The sequence below is a fragment of the Heterodontus francisci genome, chromosome 34 (assembly GCF_036365525.1).
Source record: "Heterodontus francisci isolate sHetFra1 chromosome 34, sHetFra1.hap1, whole genome shotgun sequence".
Lineage (NCBI taxonomy): Eukaryota > Metazoa > Chordata > Chondrichthyes > Heterodontiformes > Heterodontidae > Heterodontus > Heterodontus francisci.
The window spans coordinates 34,791,418-34,807,908 of NC_090404.1; the positions used below are offsets into that span (position 1 = coordinate 34,791,418).

Below are 16,491 nucleotides of genomic sequence, written 5' to 3' on the forward strand. Positions count from 1 at the left end.
AACATCATTTATTGGTTACAAACCACAACTTAGTTAAATCTGGACACACAGACACTTTATAAACATGTAGAAACACATTTAAATGTAATTAGAGTTATCCAGCAGTTCAGCACTTCTAGGGAGAGTATTTCACAAAACAAGTAACAAAGATTAAACAGGCGATTCAGTGATTGACTGCAAATCAACACTCATAGATGCTGAGTATTAATTACAGCAGGGACTGGAGTCTGAGCTTATAAATTGGTGCGTTTACTTTCAGACTAATTCCTTCACTATCTGACATGTTAACAGTTGTGAACAGCCTGTCTATCCAACAGTCTACGAGTGCTTAGAAACACACAGAGCTTAAACAGCCTCATTCTTGAGCTAAAGAACAGACTTTCTCCTGTCAAGATAGAGTTACAGGATTTGCCTGTGATCTGTTTATTGTTCATCTTTTCTTCAGTACATTTACTGAGTGGATTTCAATTAAAAATAAGGTTTGAAGACACCATGGTCTATTCACACATGAATGAGAGATGCTGTGGGGCAGACGCTCAGTCCGAGAGGAGCAACTGACATCAGAAATAAACCTCAACTGTCAGAATGAACATGGTTGTGTCTGGATATGATTAACAGCAGCAACAGCAGAATCCAACCCCTGTAGTTAACTGTGAACTCACTGGTGTGTCAGCAGATAGGATGGCTGAGTGAATCCCTTCCTACACACGGAGCAGATAAATGACCTCTCCCCAGTGTGAATGAACTGGTGTGTCACCAGGTGGGATGACTGAGTAGATCTCTTCCCACATACGGAGCAGGTGAACGGCCGCTCCCCCGTGTGAACTCGAATGGTGCCTCAGCCGAGCGGATGAATTAGCAAATCCCTTCCCACACTCAGAGCAGGTGAACGGCCTCTCCCCAGTGTGAACTCGCTGGTGTCTCAGCAGGGTGGATGAATAAGTGAAACCCTCCCCAAAATAAGAGCAGGTGAATGGACTCTCCCCAGTGTGAATTCGTTGATGTGCCAGCAGGTTTGATAACTGAGTGAATCCATTCCCACACTCAGAGCAGGTGAATTGCCTCTCCCCAGTGTGAACTCGCTGGTGTGTGAGTAGGGAGGATGAATGAATGAAACTCTTCCCACATTCACTCCAGGTGAATGGTCTCTCCCCAGTGTGAACTCGCTGGTGTGTAAGTAGGGAGGATGACTGATTGAATCCCTTCCCACACTCAGAGCAGATGAACGGCCTCTCCTCAGTTTGACTGTGTCGAGGAGTTTCCAGCTCAGACGTGTAATTTGATTCTTTCTCAAGGTCCCCACATTTCCACAGCTTCTCCCCAGTGTGACTACACTTGTGTGTCGACAGACCAGATGATCGTCTGAAGCCTCGTCCACAGACAGAGCACGTGAACGGTTTCTCCACACTTTTTGCTTGCATGATCAAAGGCCAATGATATTCAGATCCTGATGATACGAGTGACTGTCATCTCTTGACGTCATATTTTGTTTGACTTTCCCGTCCGCAAATCCTCCCTTTCTAATACCCTGTAACATGAAGTTACAACAGGAAAAAGGGAGTGAGAGAGAACCCACAAAAACACAAAGACAAGTTGTGAAATTGAGCTGAATGAATCTGGCAATTTGTGGGACCAGAACAGAGAGTGGGCCCAGTGACCAGGAGAGAAACTCATTGACTCATTAATTTTATTCTCACGCTGCACACAGGGGCTGGTGAACTGAACCCAGCCACAGTAGAGGGAGGAAGAAAATTGGCAGAGGAGGAAAGAAATGGTGCAGATGGTGACATGGGTTTGGCTTTCAGCACAGGGAGGAGGGAGAGTTAGTGGGACTGCGATTTACAGCTTTGGGGAGACAAGAGAGGAATAAAATGTTCCATAGGATCTCGAATTGTCTGTTCTGAATTTCTATCCTGTACTGACAGTGATGACTTTTATTACCTCCTTTTACAGGGTATTAGGAGAGGCTTTACACACATTGATTTTATGCTCACTCTGCACACCGGGGCTTTCGCACCATCTCTCCGGAAATTGCTGGAGTTACTGTTTACATCCCACTGAACTGTACGAGAGAATATCTTATTAGATGATCTTTAAGATAGTATTATATTATAATAATATAACGAGAGGCCGTTCACCTGCTCCATCTGTGGGAAGGAATTTAATCGATATCCAAAATGCTGAGACACCAGTGAGTTCACAAGTGACTGTAGCTGTTGCATTCTGTAATTATTGCTGCTGTTAATCACATCCAGGACTGAACCATATTCATTCTGACAGTGGGGTTTATATCTGCTGTGTTAATATTCTTTATAGCTGGGGTGGTGTTTAATATTCCAGCAACTGATTTGCTTTACTTTGTAACGTTTACTCTTGAAATAGAATAGCTCCCTTTGGGCTATTCTCAGGGTTTTGTGGGATGAAAACAGACAGTGACTTACTTGTCCTTTTTGCAATTTCGTATATTGTATTCACTGCTCACAATGAGATCTGTTCTACATTGGGACGACCAAACACATGTATGGGGTGATCACTTTGAGGAACATCTCCATTCAGTCTGCAAGCATATTCCTGAGTTTCCAGTCACTTCCCATTTTAATTCTCCATCCCACTCCCATTCTGACCTCTCTGTCCTCGGCCTCCTGCCCTGTTCCAATGAAGCTCAATGGTAGCTCAAGGAACAGGACTTTACAACCTTCTGGACTCAACATTGAGTTCAGCAGTTTCTGTAACAACAGACAGTTGTCAGGATCTGGAATGCTCCACCTGAAAAAGGTGGCTGATCCTGATTCAATCAGTCATTTTGAAAGGGAGTTGACAGGTATTTGAGAATGAGGAACTTACAGGCTTACAAACAACAAGTGGGTGCACGGGACTAAACACAGTTGTTCTTTCAAAGGGCCAGCACAAGCACAAAGGGTTGAATGGCCTCCTTCTGTGCTGTAAGTTTCTATGATTCGAGGAGTTGCCCATTTCGACCCTCGAGCCTGTTCCACCAGGCATTGAGATCATGGCTGATCTGTGATCTAACTCTATATACCCGACTTTGTCCCATTTCCATTAATACCTTTGGTTAACAAAGATCTATCAATGTCAGATTTAACATTAACATTGATCTCGCATCAACTGCTGTTTGTGGAAGAGAGTTTCAAATTTCTGCCACCCTTTGTGTTTAGAAATGTTTCCTAACTTCACTCCTGAAAGGTCTGGCTCTAACTTTTACTCTACGCCTCCAAGTTCGACACTCCAGAACATCCAGCCCATGGTCCAGAATCCAGCCTGCAAATCGTTTCCATCTGACCTGCCAAAACATTCAGTGACTGACAATAATTACAGCTCCTTTACCAACATGGCAGAGACGCTGCACTGCACATGTCTTCATTTACCAAGATGACAGACAAGCTTCAGGATCTGATATTTTGGCTCCTTTAGTAAGATGGTGGTGACCGAGCTGAGCTGCCTTTCTGGCGGCGCTTCCCGCCCAATCTCCATATCCAGTGCAGCCTTCCATGCCATGAGCTCATGACCCAGGCCAAGCACTGGCTCTGCCTGCGTATGGACTAGGCCTGGGCCTCAGGCTCTTCATCACCGTCCCCGAGCAGGAGCCATCTGAGGAGCCGCAGGCCCAGGAGCAAGGTGCTGTGGTAACTGGGCCCTGGGAGCAGGGTCCTAGGTAACCGGACCCTGGGAGCAAAGTGCTATGGTAACCGGGCCCTGGCAGCAGGGTGCTGTGGTAACCGGGAGCTGGGAGCAGGGTGCTGTGGTAACCGGGAGCTGGGAACAGGGTGCCGTTGTAACCGGACCCCGGGAGCAGGGTGCTTGGACAATTGAGCCTCGGGAGTAGAGCAGAGAGACAGACAGACAGAGTGAGAGAGACAGAGAGACAAACAGAGACAGTCAGATAGGGAGTGAGAGAGAAACGGAGGTGCAGAGAGAGAAATGGAGGCAGAGAGAGAGACAGACAGACAGACAAAGAGAGACAGACAGACAGACAGAGAGAAATAGAGACACACAGAGACACAACGAGACAAAGACACACAGTGAGAGAGACACAGAGAAAGAGGTAGACAGAAACACAGAAACGAAGTGAGACAAACAGACAGAGAAAGAGAAAAACTGAGGCAGAGAGGGAGAGAGAGAGCACGAGGGAGAGAGACAGAGACAGTGAGAGAGCAGCAGAGGGACAGCGGCAGAGGGAGAGACAGTGAAAGAGATTAAGATCACTCCTCACAGGTGGAATCTATCTGGAATTCTCTGCATCGCTACATCAAGTGTGCAGGCAGACAATGTCTGCTACTGCAAGCAAAAACCATGCCAGGTAACTCACTAAATCAGTGTTCAACATAGTGATGGGAAAGTAAGTTAATACATTCGTTTTCATTTAAAGATTATTCACAAAAATGCGCATTTTTCTGGTTTTGATGAACAGTAAAATAAATTTCTAATACCTTTAACTTTCCGAAAGTTGCTCACCTCCGGCCCCCTATGTAGGACAAGATTTAGAACGTAGCCCCTCATGCAAAAAGGCTGGACACTACTGATCCATACAATCAGTTCTATTATCCTGAAAATTTCGATCAACTCAACCCTTAATCTTCTAAATCCAGGGAATACAACCCTCATGGTAAGGTTGTCAGAATGGATGCAAAGAGGCAATATATGCTTAATGGCACAAATCTAAAGAGTGGGCAGGGACAGAGGGACCTGGGAGGTTCATATGCGTAGATCATTGAAGTTGGCAGGACATATTGAAAACAGTTCACAGAATCACAGAATAATACAGTGCAGAAGAGGCCCTGCAGCCCATCGAGTCTGCACCGATGCATTAAAGACAACAGACCTGTCTGCCTAATCCCATTTGCCAGCATTTGGCCCATATCCTTGAATGTTATGACATGCCAGGTGCTCATCCAGGTACTTTTTAAAGGATGTGAGACAACCCGCCTCTACCACCCTCCCAGGCAGTGCATTGAGCATAGTATATAGGATCTTGGGCTTGCTAAAGAGGTATTGAGTGCAAAGGCAGGGAAGTTAAGGGGAACTTTTATAACACTCTTGTTCAGCCACAACAAGAGTATTACATCCAGTTCTGATCACCACACTTTAGGAAGGATGAGAAGGTCCTTGAGAGGGTGCTGAGGAGATTTACCAGAATGGTTCCAGGGATGAGGGAATTTACCTGCAAGGTTAGGTTGGAGAAGCTGGGATTGTTCTCCTTGGAACACGGGACGCGGAGCTTCTTATTGGGGGTGCTGAGGCCTACACTAGATGTTTCTGAAGCCTCCTCGCACATCCGCCAGCTTCATTCCTCCCCTGCACTCGGCGATTTCTCACCCACTGAGGATCTGTCACGACTGCTTCTGTCCAGCTCTTGCGCCTTCACTGCCTTTGATTCTGTGAGCAACTCGTGCAATAAAACAAAAGCAAAGTCCTGCAGATGCTGGAAATCTGAAATAAAAGGAGAAAATGCCTGAAATACTCAGCAGGTCTCTGTGAAGAGAGAAACATATTTAATGTTTCAGGCATATCAAGCCGCCGGTGCCTGCAGCCTGGAACTCGGAGTGGGAGAGGGAAGAAGAATGAGGAGAGGCAATATAGTCTAACACTCACAGCAACCTACAATCCACCGACATTACCGGGATAGGGAGACAAAGTTTAGAAACACACAGCAACACGACTCCAGTAAAAGATCCCAGGAGGAAAAAGGGGGAGCAGTGTGTGTACCTGCCCTGATATCCCCCTCCCCAGGCCTGTCAGTCAAACCCCCCTCACCTCCCAGTCCACAGCTCAGCCGAGCAGCTTGCAGCTTCCTGCACCTTGAGCCAGCCCTGCCCAGGTGTGGCCCAGTCCAAGGGGAGTCTTTGTGGAACAAGGGAGTGGGGGAGGGGGGGGACCTCCTGTCCTGTGCTGTGTCCCAAATGGTTCCTCCCTCCCTCCCTCCCCCAGGCCCCTTTATAACTGAGCTCAGTTTCCCGCAGCTGCCGCCCCACTTGGTGCAAACGCGGGACCGGGAGTTTGTTATTGGGGATGTTGAGGCCGACACCGGGTGTTTCTGAAGCCTCCCCACGCCGCTTCCCGGCCGCAGAAGCGGCTCACAAGCGTCTCTCCGCCACCATCACACACTCGCTCCAAACACTGGCCCACAATGCGCCTGTGCACTCGGTACCTGACCTCTGACCTGTGAACTCACAATGTCCAGTTGATTGACGGCAGCTGGGTCTGTCCTGCTGGTGGTACACCTCGGGATGGTGATGGCAATGTCTGGGAAATTGTCTGTAAGGTATGATTCTCTGTCCAGACCTCTCATGATTTTGAATACTTCGATCAAAGCACCTCTCAGCCTTCTCTTCTCTCCAAGGAAACCGGTCCTTACTTCTCCAATCTGTCTTCATAACTGAAATTCCTCATCTCTGGAACCATTCTTGTGAATCTTTTCTGTACTTTCTCCAATTCCCTCACATCTTTCCTAAATTGCAGTGCGCAGAGTTGGATGCAGTTCTCCAGCTGAGGCCGAACTAGTGTCTTATACAAGTTCAACATAACTTCCTTGCTCTTGTACTCTATGTCCCTATTAATAAAGCCCAGGAAACTGTATGCTTTATTAACCTCTCTGTTAACCTGTCCTGCGACCTTCAAAGACTTATACACTTATACACCCAATTCCTTCTGCTGCAGCACCCAGTGTACCCTTTATTTTATATTGTCTCTCCATGTTCTTCCTATCAAAATGAATCACTTCAGATTTCTCTGCATTGAACTTCATTTGCCTCCTATCTACTATACCACCAACTTGTCTATGTCCTTTTGGAGTTCTACACTATCCTCATCACAGCTCACAATGCTTCCAAGTTTCATATCACCAACAGACTTTGAAATTGTGCCCTGTACACCAAAGTTTAGGTCATTAATATATATCAGGAAAAGCAACCGTCCCAGCACTGATCCCTGGGGAACTCCACCACAAACCTTCCTCTAGCCTGAAAAGCATCCGTTAACTATGACTCTATTTCTGTCACTCAGCCAATTCCATATCCATGTTGCTACCATCCTTTTATTCCATGAGCTATAAGTTTGCTCACAAGTTTGTTGTGTGGCACTGTATCATTGTCTTTTGAAAGTCCATGTACACCACATCAACAGCATTACCCTCATCAACCCTCACAGTTACCTCCTCAAAAACTCCAGCAAGTTGGTTAACCATGATTTTCCTTGAAGAAATCTATGCTGGTTTTCCTTAATTAACTCCCATTTGTCCATGTGACTGTTAATTTTGTCCGAAGTTATTCTTTCTAGAAGTTTCCCCACCACCGAAGTTAAACTGACTGCCCTGTAATTGCTGGGATGATCTTTACACCCTTTTTTTGAACAAGGTTGTCACATTTGCAATTCTCCAGTCCTCTGGCACCACCCCCCAAATCGAAGGGAGACTGAAAAATTATGGCCAGTGACTCTGCGATTTCCACTCTCATTTCCCTCAGTATCCTTGGATGCATCTTATATTTTCCTGGTGCTTTATCCACTTTAACTGCAGACAGCCTATCTAGTACATCCTCTTTATCAATGTCAAACCCTTCTCGTGTCTGAATTACCTGCTCTTTTAACATTGCCTGGGTTGCATCTTCTTCCCTGGTAAAGACAGAAGCAAAGTATTAATTTAATACAGTTCCGAAGAAGGGTCACTGACCCGAAACGTTAACTCTGCTTCTCTTTCCACGGATGCTGCCAGACCTGCTGTGTGGTTCCAGCAATTCTTGTTTTTATTTCAGATTTCCAGCATCTGCGGTATTTTGCTTTTATCTTATATTAATTTAACACCTCAGCTATTCCCTCTGTCCCCTTAATGGTCCCTAATCAGCCCCACACATACTTTTACCACCCTTTTACTATTTATATGTCGATCAAAAATTTGGGGATTCCCTTTATTACGAGCTGTCAGTCTCTTTTTATGCTCTATCTTTCATTCTCTTTCTTGCTTTTTCATGTCCCCTCTGGACATTATATTCAGCCTGCTTCCAGGAATTTTCTACCTGCCATCTGTCATCAGCACAATTTTTCTTCTTTATTGTAATCTCTACCTCTTTTATAATCCAAGGAGCTCTGGATTTATTTGCCCTACCTTTCCCCTTCGAGGGAACATATGTTGACTGTGCCCGAACTATCTCTTTTTTGAAGGTAACCCATTGTTCAGCTATCAGGTTTCCTGGCAAGTTTTCAATCTCATTTATTCAGCCAGCTCCATTCTTACCCCATTGAAGTTGTCTTTCCCCCAGTTAATTACTCTTACTCTGGATTGTTCTTTGTCCTTTTCTACAGTCAGTCTAAATCTTATGATACAATGATCAATCTCCCCTACATGCTCCCCTACTGATCCTTGATCCACTTGGCCCACCTCATTCCCAAGAACCAGGTCTAGGAGTGCCTCCTTTCTCATTGGACGAGCAACATAGTGCTGTGGAAAACTTTCCTGAACAACTCTAGGAACACTTGCCCCTCACTGCCCTTTACACTACTACTATCCCACTATATGTTTGAAAAATTAAAGTCCCCCATTATAACTACCCTATAATTTTTGCACCTCTCTGTAATTTCCTTGCAATTTTTTCCTCCACGTTCTTCCCACTAGCTGGTGGCCTAAAGACAACACAGAGCAATGTAAATGCACCTTTTTTGTTCCTTCATTCTAGCCAAATTGATTCTGTCCTCGACCCCGATGGGACATCCTTTTTCTCCAGCACTGCAATGCTCTCCTGAATCAATAACGCCACTCTTCCCCCATTTTTCCCCTTTCCTATCTTTCCTGGACACCTTGTATCCGGGAATATTTAACACCCTGTCCTGCCCTTCTTTGAGCCAGGTCTCTGTTGGAGCCACAACATCATATTTCCACATGGCAATCTGCACATGTACCTCACCAATCTTATTAACCACACTCTGTGCATTCACATACATGCACATTAAACCTGATTTAGACTTTATTATTTTCACCCTTACTCTGACTCTACCTAATAACTTTCTATTCCCACTCTAGAGCTACCTATCTCCCCCAGTATTCTGTACACCTTGGTGTTCCTGTCTGATATTTTCCCCTGGTTCCCATACCGCTGACAAGTACCAGTTTTGCTTCCCTCCAATCTGAGCTCCCACTCAGATTTCGATCCTTTGCCAATCAATTTTAAACCCTCCCCAACAGCACTCGTAATCTCCCTGTGAGGATATAAGTGCCAGTCATGCTAAAATGCAACCCATCCATCTTGTATGGGTCCCACCTGCCCCAGAACTAGTCCCAGTGCCTCAGAAATCTGATGCCCTCCCTTCTACATCAGTTATCCAGTCACCTGTTCAATCGGTCAATTCTCCTATTCCTATGCTCACTTGCACATGGTACTGGGAGTAATCCTAAGATTATTGCTTTTGAGGTCCTGCTTATTAATCTCCTTCCTAGCTCCCTAAAATTAGCTTTCAGTACCTCATTCCCCCTTTCAATCGATGTTATTGGTGCCAACGTGGACCACAACCTCTGGCTGTTCACCTTCCCCAGATAAATGACCTGTAGCCATTCCATGACATCATTGATCCTGGCACCAGGGAGGCAACACACCATCCTGGAGCCCTATCTAGAGCCGCAGAAACACATGTGTGATCGCCTAATTAATGAATCCCCTATCATTACTGCTCTTCCGTTCTTCCTCCTTCCCTCCTGTGCAGCTGAGCCACCTGTGGTGCCACAAACGTGGCTCTGTCTGCACTCCTGTGAGAAACCATCACCCTCACCAGTATCCAAAATGGAAAGCCGATTAGCAAGTGAGATTGTATCAGGATGCTCCTGCACTACCTGCCTGGTTCTCTTAGACTGCCTGTCGGTCACCCATTCCTTATCCTCCTGCATGCTCCTAACCTGTGGTGCGACCACCTACATAAACCTGCTATCCATGCAGTTCTCTGCCTTGTGGATGCACCACAGTGACTAGCCACTGTTTGCGAAGTCATACGGGATACTTGTCTTCATTGATGAGGCACAGAATACAAAAGTAAGGAGGTTATGCTGGGAATGGTTGAGCCACAGCTGGAATATTGTGTGCAGTACTGGTCACCACACTACAGGAAATACATGATTGCATTAGAGAGGGTGCAGAGGAGATTTACGAGGATGCTGCCTGGACTGGAGAATTTTAGTTATGAGGAAAGATTGGATAGATGAAGGTTGTTTTCTTTGGAACAGAGGAGGCTGAGGGGAGACCGAATTGAAGTGTTTACATTTATACAGAGTCCACATAGAGTGGATAGGAAGGACCATTCTCCTTGGTTGAGGCGTCTATAACCAGGGGGCATAGATTTAGGGTTTAAGGTAGGAGATTTAGAGAGGATTTGAGGGGAAATGTTTTCACCCAGAGGGTGGTGGAATCTGGAACTTACTGCCTGGGAGGGTGGCAGAGCAGAAACCCTCATAACATTTAAAAAGTACTTGAATACACACATCAAGTGCCCAAGTCTACAAAACAATGGATCAAGAGCTGGAAGGTGGGATTAGGTTGGATAGCTCCTTGGCATGAACATGATGGGCTGAATGGCCTCCTTCCAAATCACAAATTTCGATGATTCTAAGTTGAGGAGCAACCCCTTCAGGAAACTACACAGGGATTGAGACATCTCACACTTATTATATACATCATCCATGCATTCCCCTGGGTTGCAAACATCACATGCAGCCTCGCAGTGTGTAAAGCTGCTTAAAACCCTGTTGTCTAGGATGTTCCATCGCCTGGGCACTAGGATCCAGTTGGGAACAGAGTCTGTGAAGTCCTGTCCACACCCTGTGCCCTCACCAAGATGGCTGTACATGTGCCCTGACCCCGCCCTGTCCAAAATGGCGGCCAGTGACCCCCCCCCCCCCACCCCATCCCCTCCCTCTCCCCCGGGACTGTCACCATGAGGTAAACATGGGGCCTCTGGCAAACCCCCAGGTGTCTATGAAGCCTCCCAGTCTACCCATGGCTCAAATTCCTGCCCTGAACCCACAATCTCTTCTCGTGCCCCGATCCACCTGGTCCATCTCAGTCCATCTCCATCACCTACACTGCACACAGGAAGGGCACAGTCTGATTCCGCGCTGGTGCACTGGGCTCCTGTAGTCATTGATAAGGGATGTTCTGGCTCAAGGAGAGTCCAGGGCTCCAAACATTGAATGGATGATTTCGTGTCATCACATGGGGATTAGGGCTGGCAAGGCAGTGAAGAAAATTATTAAATTAATCATACAGAATCCCAAGTGCCCGGGCCATCAACTATGGTGTGAAGTACAATGGGAATTTTGTTCTTCACCCACATTTGGGACCAGGAATTAGGGGAATGTTTTAATGATGTGCAGATGACACCAAATTGGGTGGTAGAACGAATAATGTGGAGGAGTGCACTGAAATCCAGGAAGACATAAACAGGCTGGCAGACTAGACAGATAAATGGGAAGCGAAATTCAACATAGTGAAATGTGAGCTGGTTCATTTTGGGAGGAGGAATAAGGAGGCCAGTTATTGGTTAGAATGTAAGAAATTAAATGGAGCAGAGGAGCAAAGAGATCTGGGAACAGAGTCACTTAAATAACTAAAAGGAGCAACACAAGTCAATAAGAGAGCAAAGAAAGAGCTGATGTTCTTTTCGAGAGGAATACAATGTAACAGCAGGGAGGGAATGTTAAATTTATAGAGAACCTCACTTAGAAGTCCTGTGAGCAGTTCTGGTCTCCAGATTAAAAAAGGATATTGAAGACTGAAGAAAGTACAGAATAGATTTACAAAGATGTCACCAGAGAGGATGCTAACATCAAGCAAGATTGAGCAGGCTGGGGATCCTTTCTCTGGAACAGCGAAGACTAGGAGGAGAACTGATCGAGGTCTTTAAAATTATCAGTCAGTCAGAACAAGGGGGCAGCAATATAATACAGACATTAACAGGTCAAATAGAGAACTTCGGAAGAATTTCTCTACTCAGAGAGTGGTGAGAATATGGAACTCACTGCCATGTGGAGTGGTTGAAGCTGATAGCAATGATGTGTTTAAGGGGAGGCTGAATACGCTTATGAGGAGAAGGGAATAGAGGGATATGGGGACAGAGTGGGACGAGATAATCAGATTGGGAGGAGGCTCTTCTGGATTATTAACAGCAGCACAGACTAGTGGGGCTGAACGGCCTGTTTCTGGCCTGTAATTCTGTATATATACAGCAGGGGTTCATTAATGTTTAAATCGGCACATGGGTGGATTAATGTTCAGGTTTACAGGGGCCAGTGGTGGATTAATGCTCGGGTTTACAGGGCCCAGTGGTGGATTAATGCTCGGGTTTACAGGGCCCAGTGGTGGATTAATGCTCGGGTTTATGGGGCCCAGCGGTGGATTAATGTTCGGGTTTTCGGGGCCCAGTGGTGGATTAATGCACAGTTTTACAGGGCCCAGGGGTGGATTAATGCTCGAGTTTACAGGGCACAGTGGTGGATTAATGTTTGGGTTTACAGGGCCCAGGGGTGGGTTAATGCTCGGGTTTACAAGACCCAGGGGTGGATTAATGCTCGGGTTTACAAGGCCCAGGGGTAGATTAATGCTCTGGTTTATGGGGTCCAGGGGTAGATTAATGCTCGGGTTTATGGCATCCAGGGGTGGAATAATGCTCGGGTTTACAGGGCCCAGGGGTGGATTAATGCTCGGGTTTATGGGATCCAGGGGTGGAATAATGCTCGGGTTTACAGGGCCCAGGGGTGGATTAATGCTCGGGTTTTCAGGGCCCAGGGTGAATTAATGAAAAGTCTGCCTCTAATTTTTATACTCTGACCTCTCGTATTTGGTTCCCCAAACATTGGAAATAGTTTCTGTCTATCTTATCTGTTCCAATTAATAGCTTGAAAACTTGGTTAAATGCACACCTTAATTCTCTAAATTCCTGGGAATACAACCATTGTGTGGTGATGCATTTTGGCACAAGGCATTGGGAGAGGCAATATATCCTTAATGGCACATTTATAAAGAGTGTTCAGGGACAGAGGGAGCTCAGGATTCAAGTGCAGAGATCACTGTAGGTGGCAGGACATATTGACAGAATAGTTGGGAAAGTATTTGGGATCTTCGGCTTCATAAACAGAGGTATTGAATGCAAAATCTGAGAAGTTATGCTGAACCTTTATAAAGCTCTGGTTAGGCCACAACTAGAGAATTACATCCAGGTCTGGTCACCACACTTTAGGAAGGATGGGAAGGTCCTTGAGAGGGTGCAGAGGAGATTTAACATAATGATTCCTAGGATGAGGGCACTTAGCTGCAAGATTAGGTTGGAAAAGCTGGTATTGTTCTCCTTGGAGGAAAGCAGGTGGAGGGGGAGATATGATAGAGGTGTCCAAAATTATAGAGGCATAGTATTATACAGCACTGAAATAGGCCCTTCGGCCCATCATGTCTGTGCCGGCCATCAAGCACCTAACTATTCTAATCCCATTTTCCAGCACTTGGCCCAGAGCCTTGCATGCTATGGCGTTTCAAGTGCTCATCTAAATACTTCTTAAATGTTGTGAGGGCTCCTGCTTCTACCACTTCTTCAGACAGTGTGTTTCAGAAAACAACCAGCCTCTGAGTGAAAAATTGTTTCCTCAAATCTCCTATAAACCTCCTACCCCATACCTTAAATCTATGCCCCCTGGTTATTGAACCCTCTGCTAATGGAAAAAAGTTTCTTCCTATCTAACCGATCAGTGCCCCTCATAAATTTGTATACATCAATCATGTCCCCCCTCAGCCTTCTCTGCTCTAAGAAAAATAACCCTAGACTTTTCAGCCTCTCTTCATATCTCAAATGCTCCAGCCCAGAGAACATCCTGTGAATATCCTCCAGTGCAATCACATCCTTTCTACAGTGTGGTGCCCAGAACTGCACACAATACTCCAGCTGTGGCCTGACCAGCATTTTATACAGCTCCAACATAACCTCCCTGCTCTTATATTCTATGCCTCAGCTAATAAAGGCAAGTATCCCATATGCCTAACCACCTTATCTACCTGTGATGCTGCCTTCAGTGATCTATGGACAAGTACACCAAGGTCCCTCTGACCCTCTGTACTTCCTAGGGTCCTAACATCCATTGTGTATTCCCTTTCCTTTTTAGCACTCCCAAAATGCATCACCTCACACTTCTCAGGATTAAATTCCATTTGCCCCCCCCCCATCTTACCAGCCCATCTATATCATCCTGTAATCTAAGGCTTTCTTCCTCATTATTTACAACACCACCAATTTTCATGTCATCTGCGAACTTACTGATCATACCTCCTATATTCACGTCTAAATCATTAATGTACACAACAAACAGCAAGGGTCCCAGCACCGATCCCTGCGATACACCACTGGTCACAGGCTTTCACCCACAAAAACAACCCTCGACCATCACCCTCTGCCTTCCGCCACTAAGCCAATTTTGGTTCCAATTTGCCTAATTGCCCTGGATCCATGGGCTCCTATCTTCTTAACCAATCTCCCATGTGGGACTTATCAAAAGCTTGCTGAAGTCCATGTAGACTACATCAACTGCTTTACCCTCATCTACGCTTCTAGTCACCTCCTCAAAAAATTCAATCAAGTTAGTTAGATACGATGTCCCCCTGACAAAGCCATGCTGACTATCCCGAATTAATTCCTGCCTCTCCAAGTGGAGATTAATCCTCAGAATTTTGCCAATAGTTTCCCAACCACTGATGTTCGACTGTAATTGTCTGGTTTATCCCTACTACTCTTCTTGAATGATGATACAACATTTGCTGTCTTACAGTATTCGGATACCTCTCCTGTGGCCAGAGAGGATTTGAAAATTTGTGTCAGAGCCCCTGCTATCGCCTCCCTTGCCTCACATAACAGCCTGGGATATATCTCATCTGGGCCGGTCGATTTATCCACTTATAACCTCACTGAAAGAGCTAATACTTCCTCCCTTTCAATTCTAATATGTTCAAGTATGAGGGGGAGGGTTTTAGATTCCTGGGACATTGGGACCGGTTCAAAGGGAGGGTGGTCCAGTACAAACTGGACGGATTACACCTGGGCAGAACCGGGACTAATGTCCTAGGGGGAGTATTTGATACAGTGGTTGGGGAGGGTTTAAACTAAAATGGCAGGGGGTTGGGAACCTTTGCAAGGAGTCAGAGGTGGGGTATCAAGAGCAAAAGACAGTAAGGTGAATAAGAAAAGTGATAGACAGAGAATTCAAGGGCCAGAATCAAACAGGGCCACAGTGAAAATAGTGGGAAGGGGACAAGTAATGTTAAAAAGACGAGCCTTCAGGCTTTGTGCCTTAACGCTCAGAGGATTCACAATAAAGTAAATGAATTAATCACGCAAATAGATGTAAACAGTAATAATATAGTCGGGATTACGGAGACATGGCTGCAGGGTGACCAGGGATTGGAAATGAACATCCAAGGGTATTCAGTATTTAGGAAGGACAGACAAAAAGTAAAAGGCAGTGGAGTTGCATTGCTGGTTAAAGCAGAAATTAACGCAATAGTGAGGGAGGATATTAGCTCTGACGAAGTGGAATCTGTATGGGTAGAGCTGCGAAACATTAAGGGGAAAAAACGTTAGTGGGGGTTGCAGATAGACCCCCAAACTGTGGTGGTGATGTTGTAAAATGCATTCAAAAGGAAATTAGTGATGCATGCGATAAAGGAACATCTGTAATTATGGTTTTAATCTGCATATAGTTTGGGCAAATCAAACTATTCACAATACCATAGAGGAGGAATTCATGGAGTGTATACGGGATGGTTTTCTGGACCAATACATTGAGGAACCAACTCGAGAACAGGCCATCCTAGACTGGGTATTGTGCAATGAGAAAGGAATAATTGACAATCTAGTTGTACGGGACCCTTGGGGATGAGCAACTATAAAACGATAGAATTCTTCATCAAGATGGAGAGTAATGTAGTTGATTCTGAGAAGAGGGTCCTGAATCTTAATAAAGGAAACTACGAAGGTATGAGATGCAAGTTGACTCTGATGGATTGGGAAACGTTACTTAAAGGAATGACGGTGGATAGGCAATGGCAAACATTCAAAGAGCGCATGGATGAACTTCATTACTTGTTTATTCCTGTCTGGTGCAAAAGTAAAATGGGAAAGGTAGCTAAACCATGGCTTACAAGGGAAATTAGAGATAGCATTGGATCCAAGGAAGAGGCATTCAAATTCACCAGAAAAAAACAGCAGTTTTGGGAACAGTTTAGAATTCAGCAAAGTAAGACCAAGGGATTGATTAAGAAGGGGAAAATAAAGTACGAGAGTAAGCTTGCAGGGAACATAAAAACTGACTGTAAAAGTTGCTATAGGTATGTGAAGAGAAAAAGATTGGTGAAGACTAATGTAGGTCCCTTACAGTCAGAAACAGGGGAATTTATTATGGGGAACAAAGAAATGGCTGACCAACCATATGCATACTTTGGTTCTGGCTTCACAAAGGAGGAC

General features: G+C 45.4%; 1 protein-coding gene across 1 annotated transcript; it reads right to left on the reverse strand.

The window, feature by feature from the left end:
• Window positions 1-658: 658 nt before the first annotated feature.
• Window positions 659-1,421, reverse strand: LOC137348815 (zinc finger protein 256-like). Its single transcript, XM_068014057.1, has 2 exons — window positions 875-1,421; window positions 659-825 (listed from the first exon to the last, which is right to left on the reverse strand). The coding sequence occupies exons 1-2, from the start codon at window positions 1,419-1,421 to the stop codon at window positions 659-661; spliced, it is 714 nt and encodes a 237-aa protein (XP_067870158.1).
• Window positions 1,422-16,491: the final 15,070 nt, after the last annotated feature.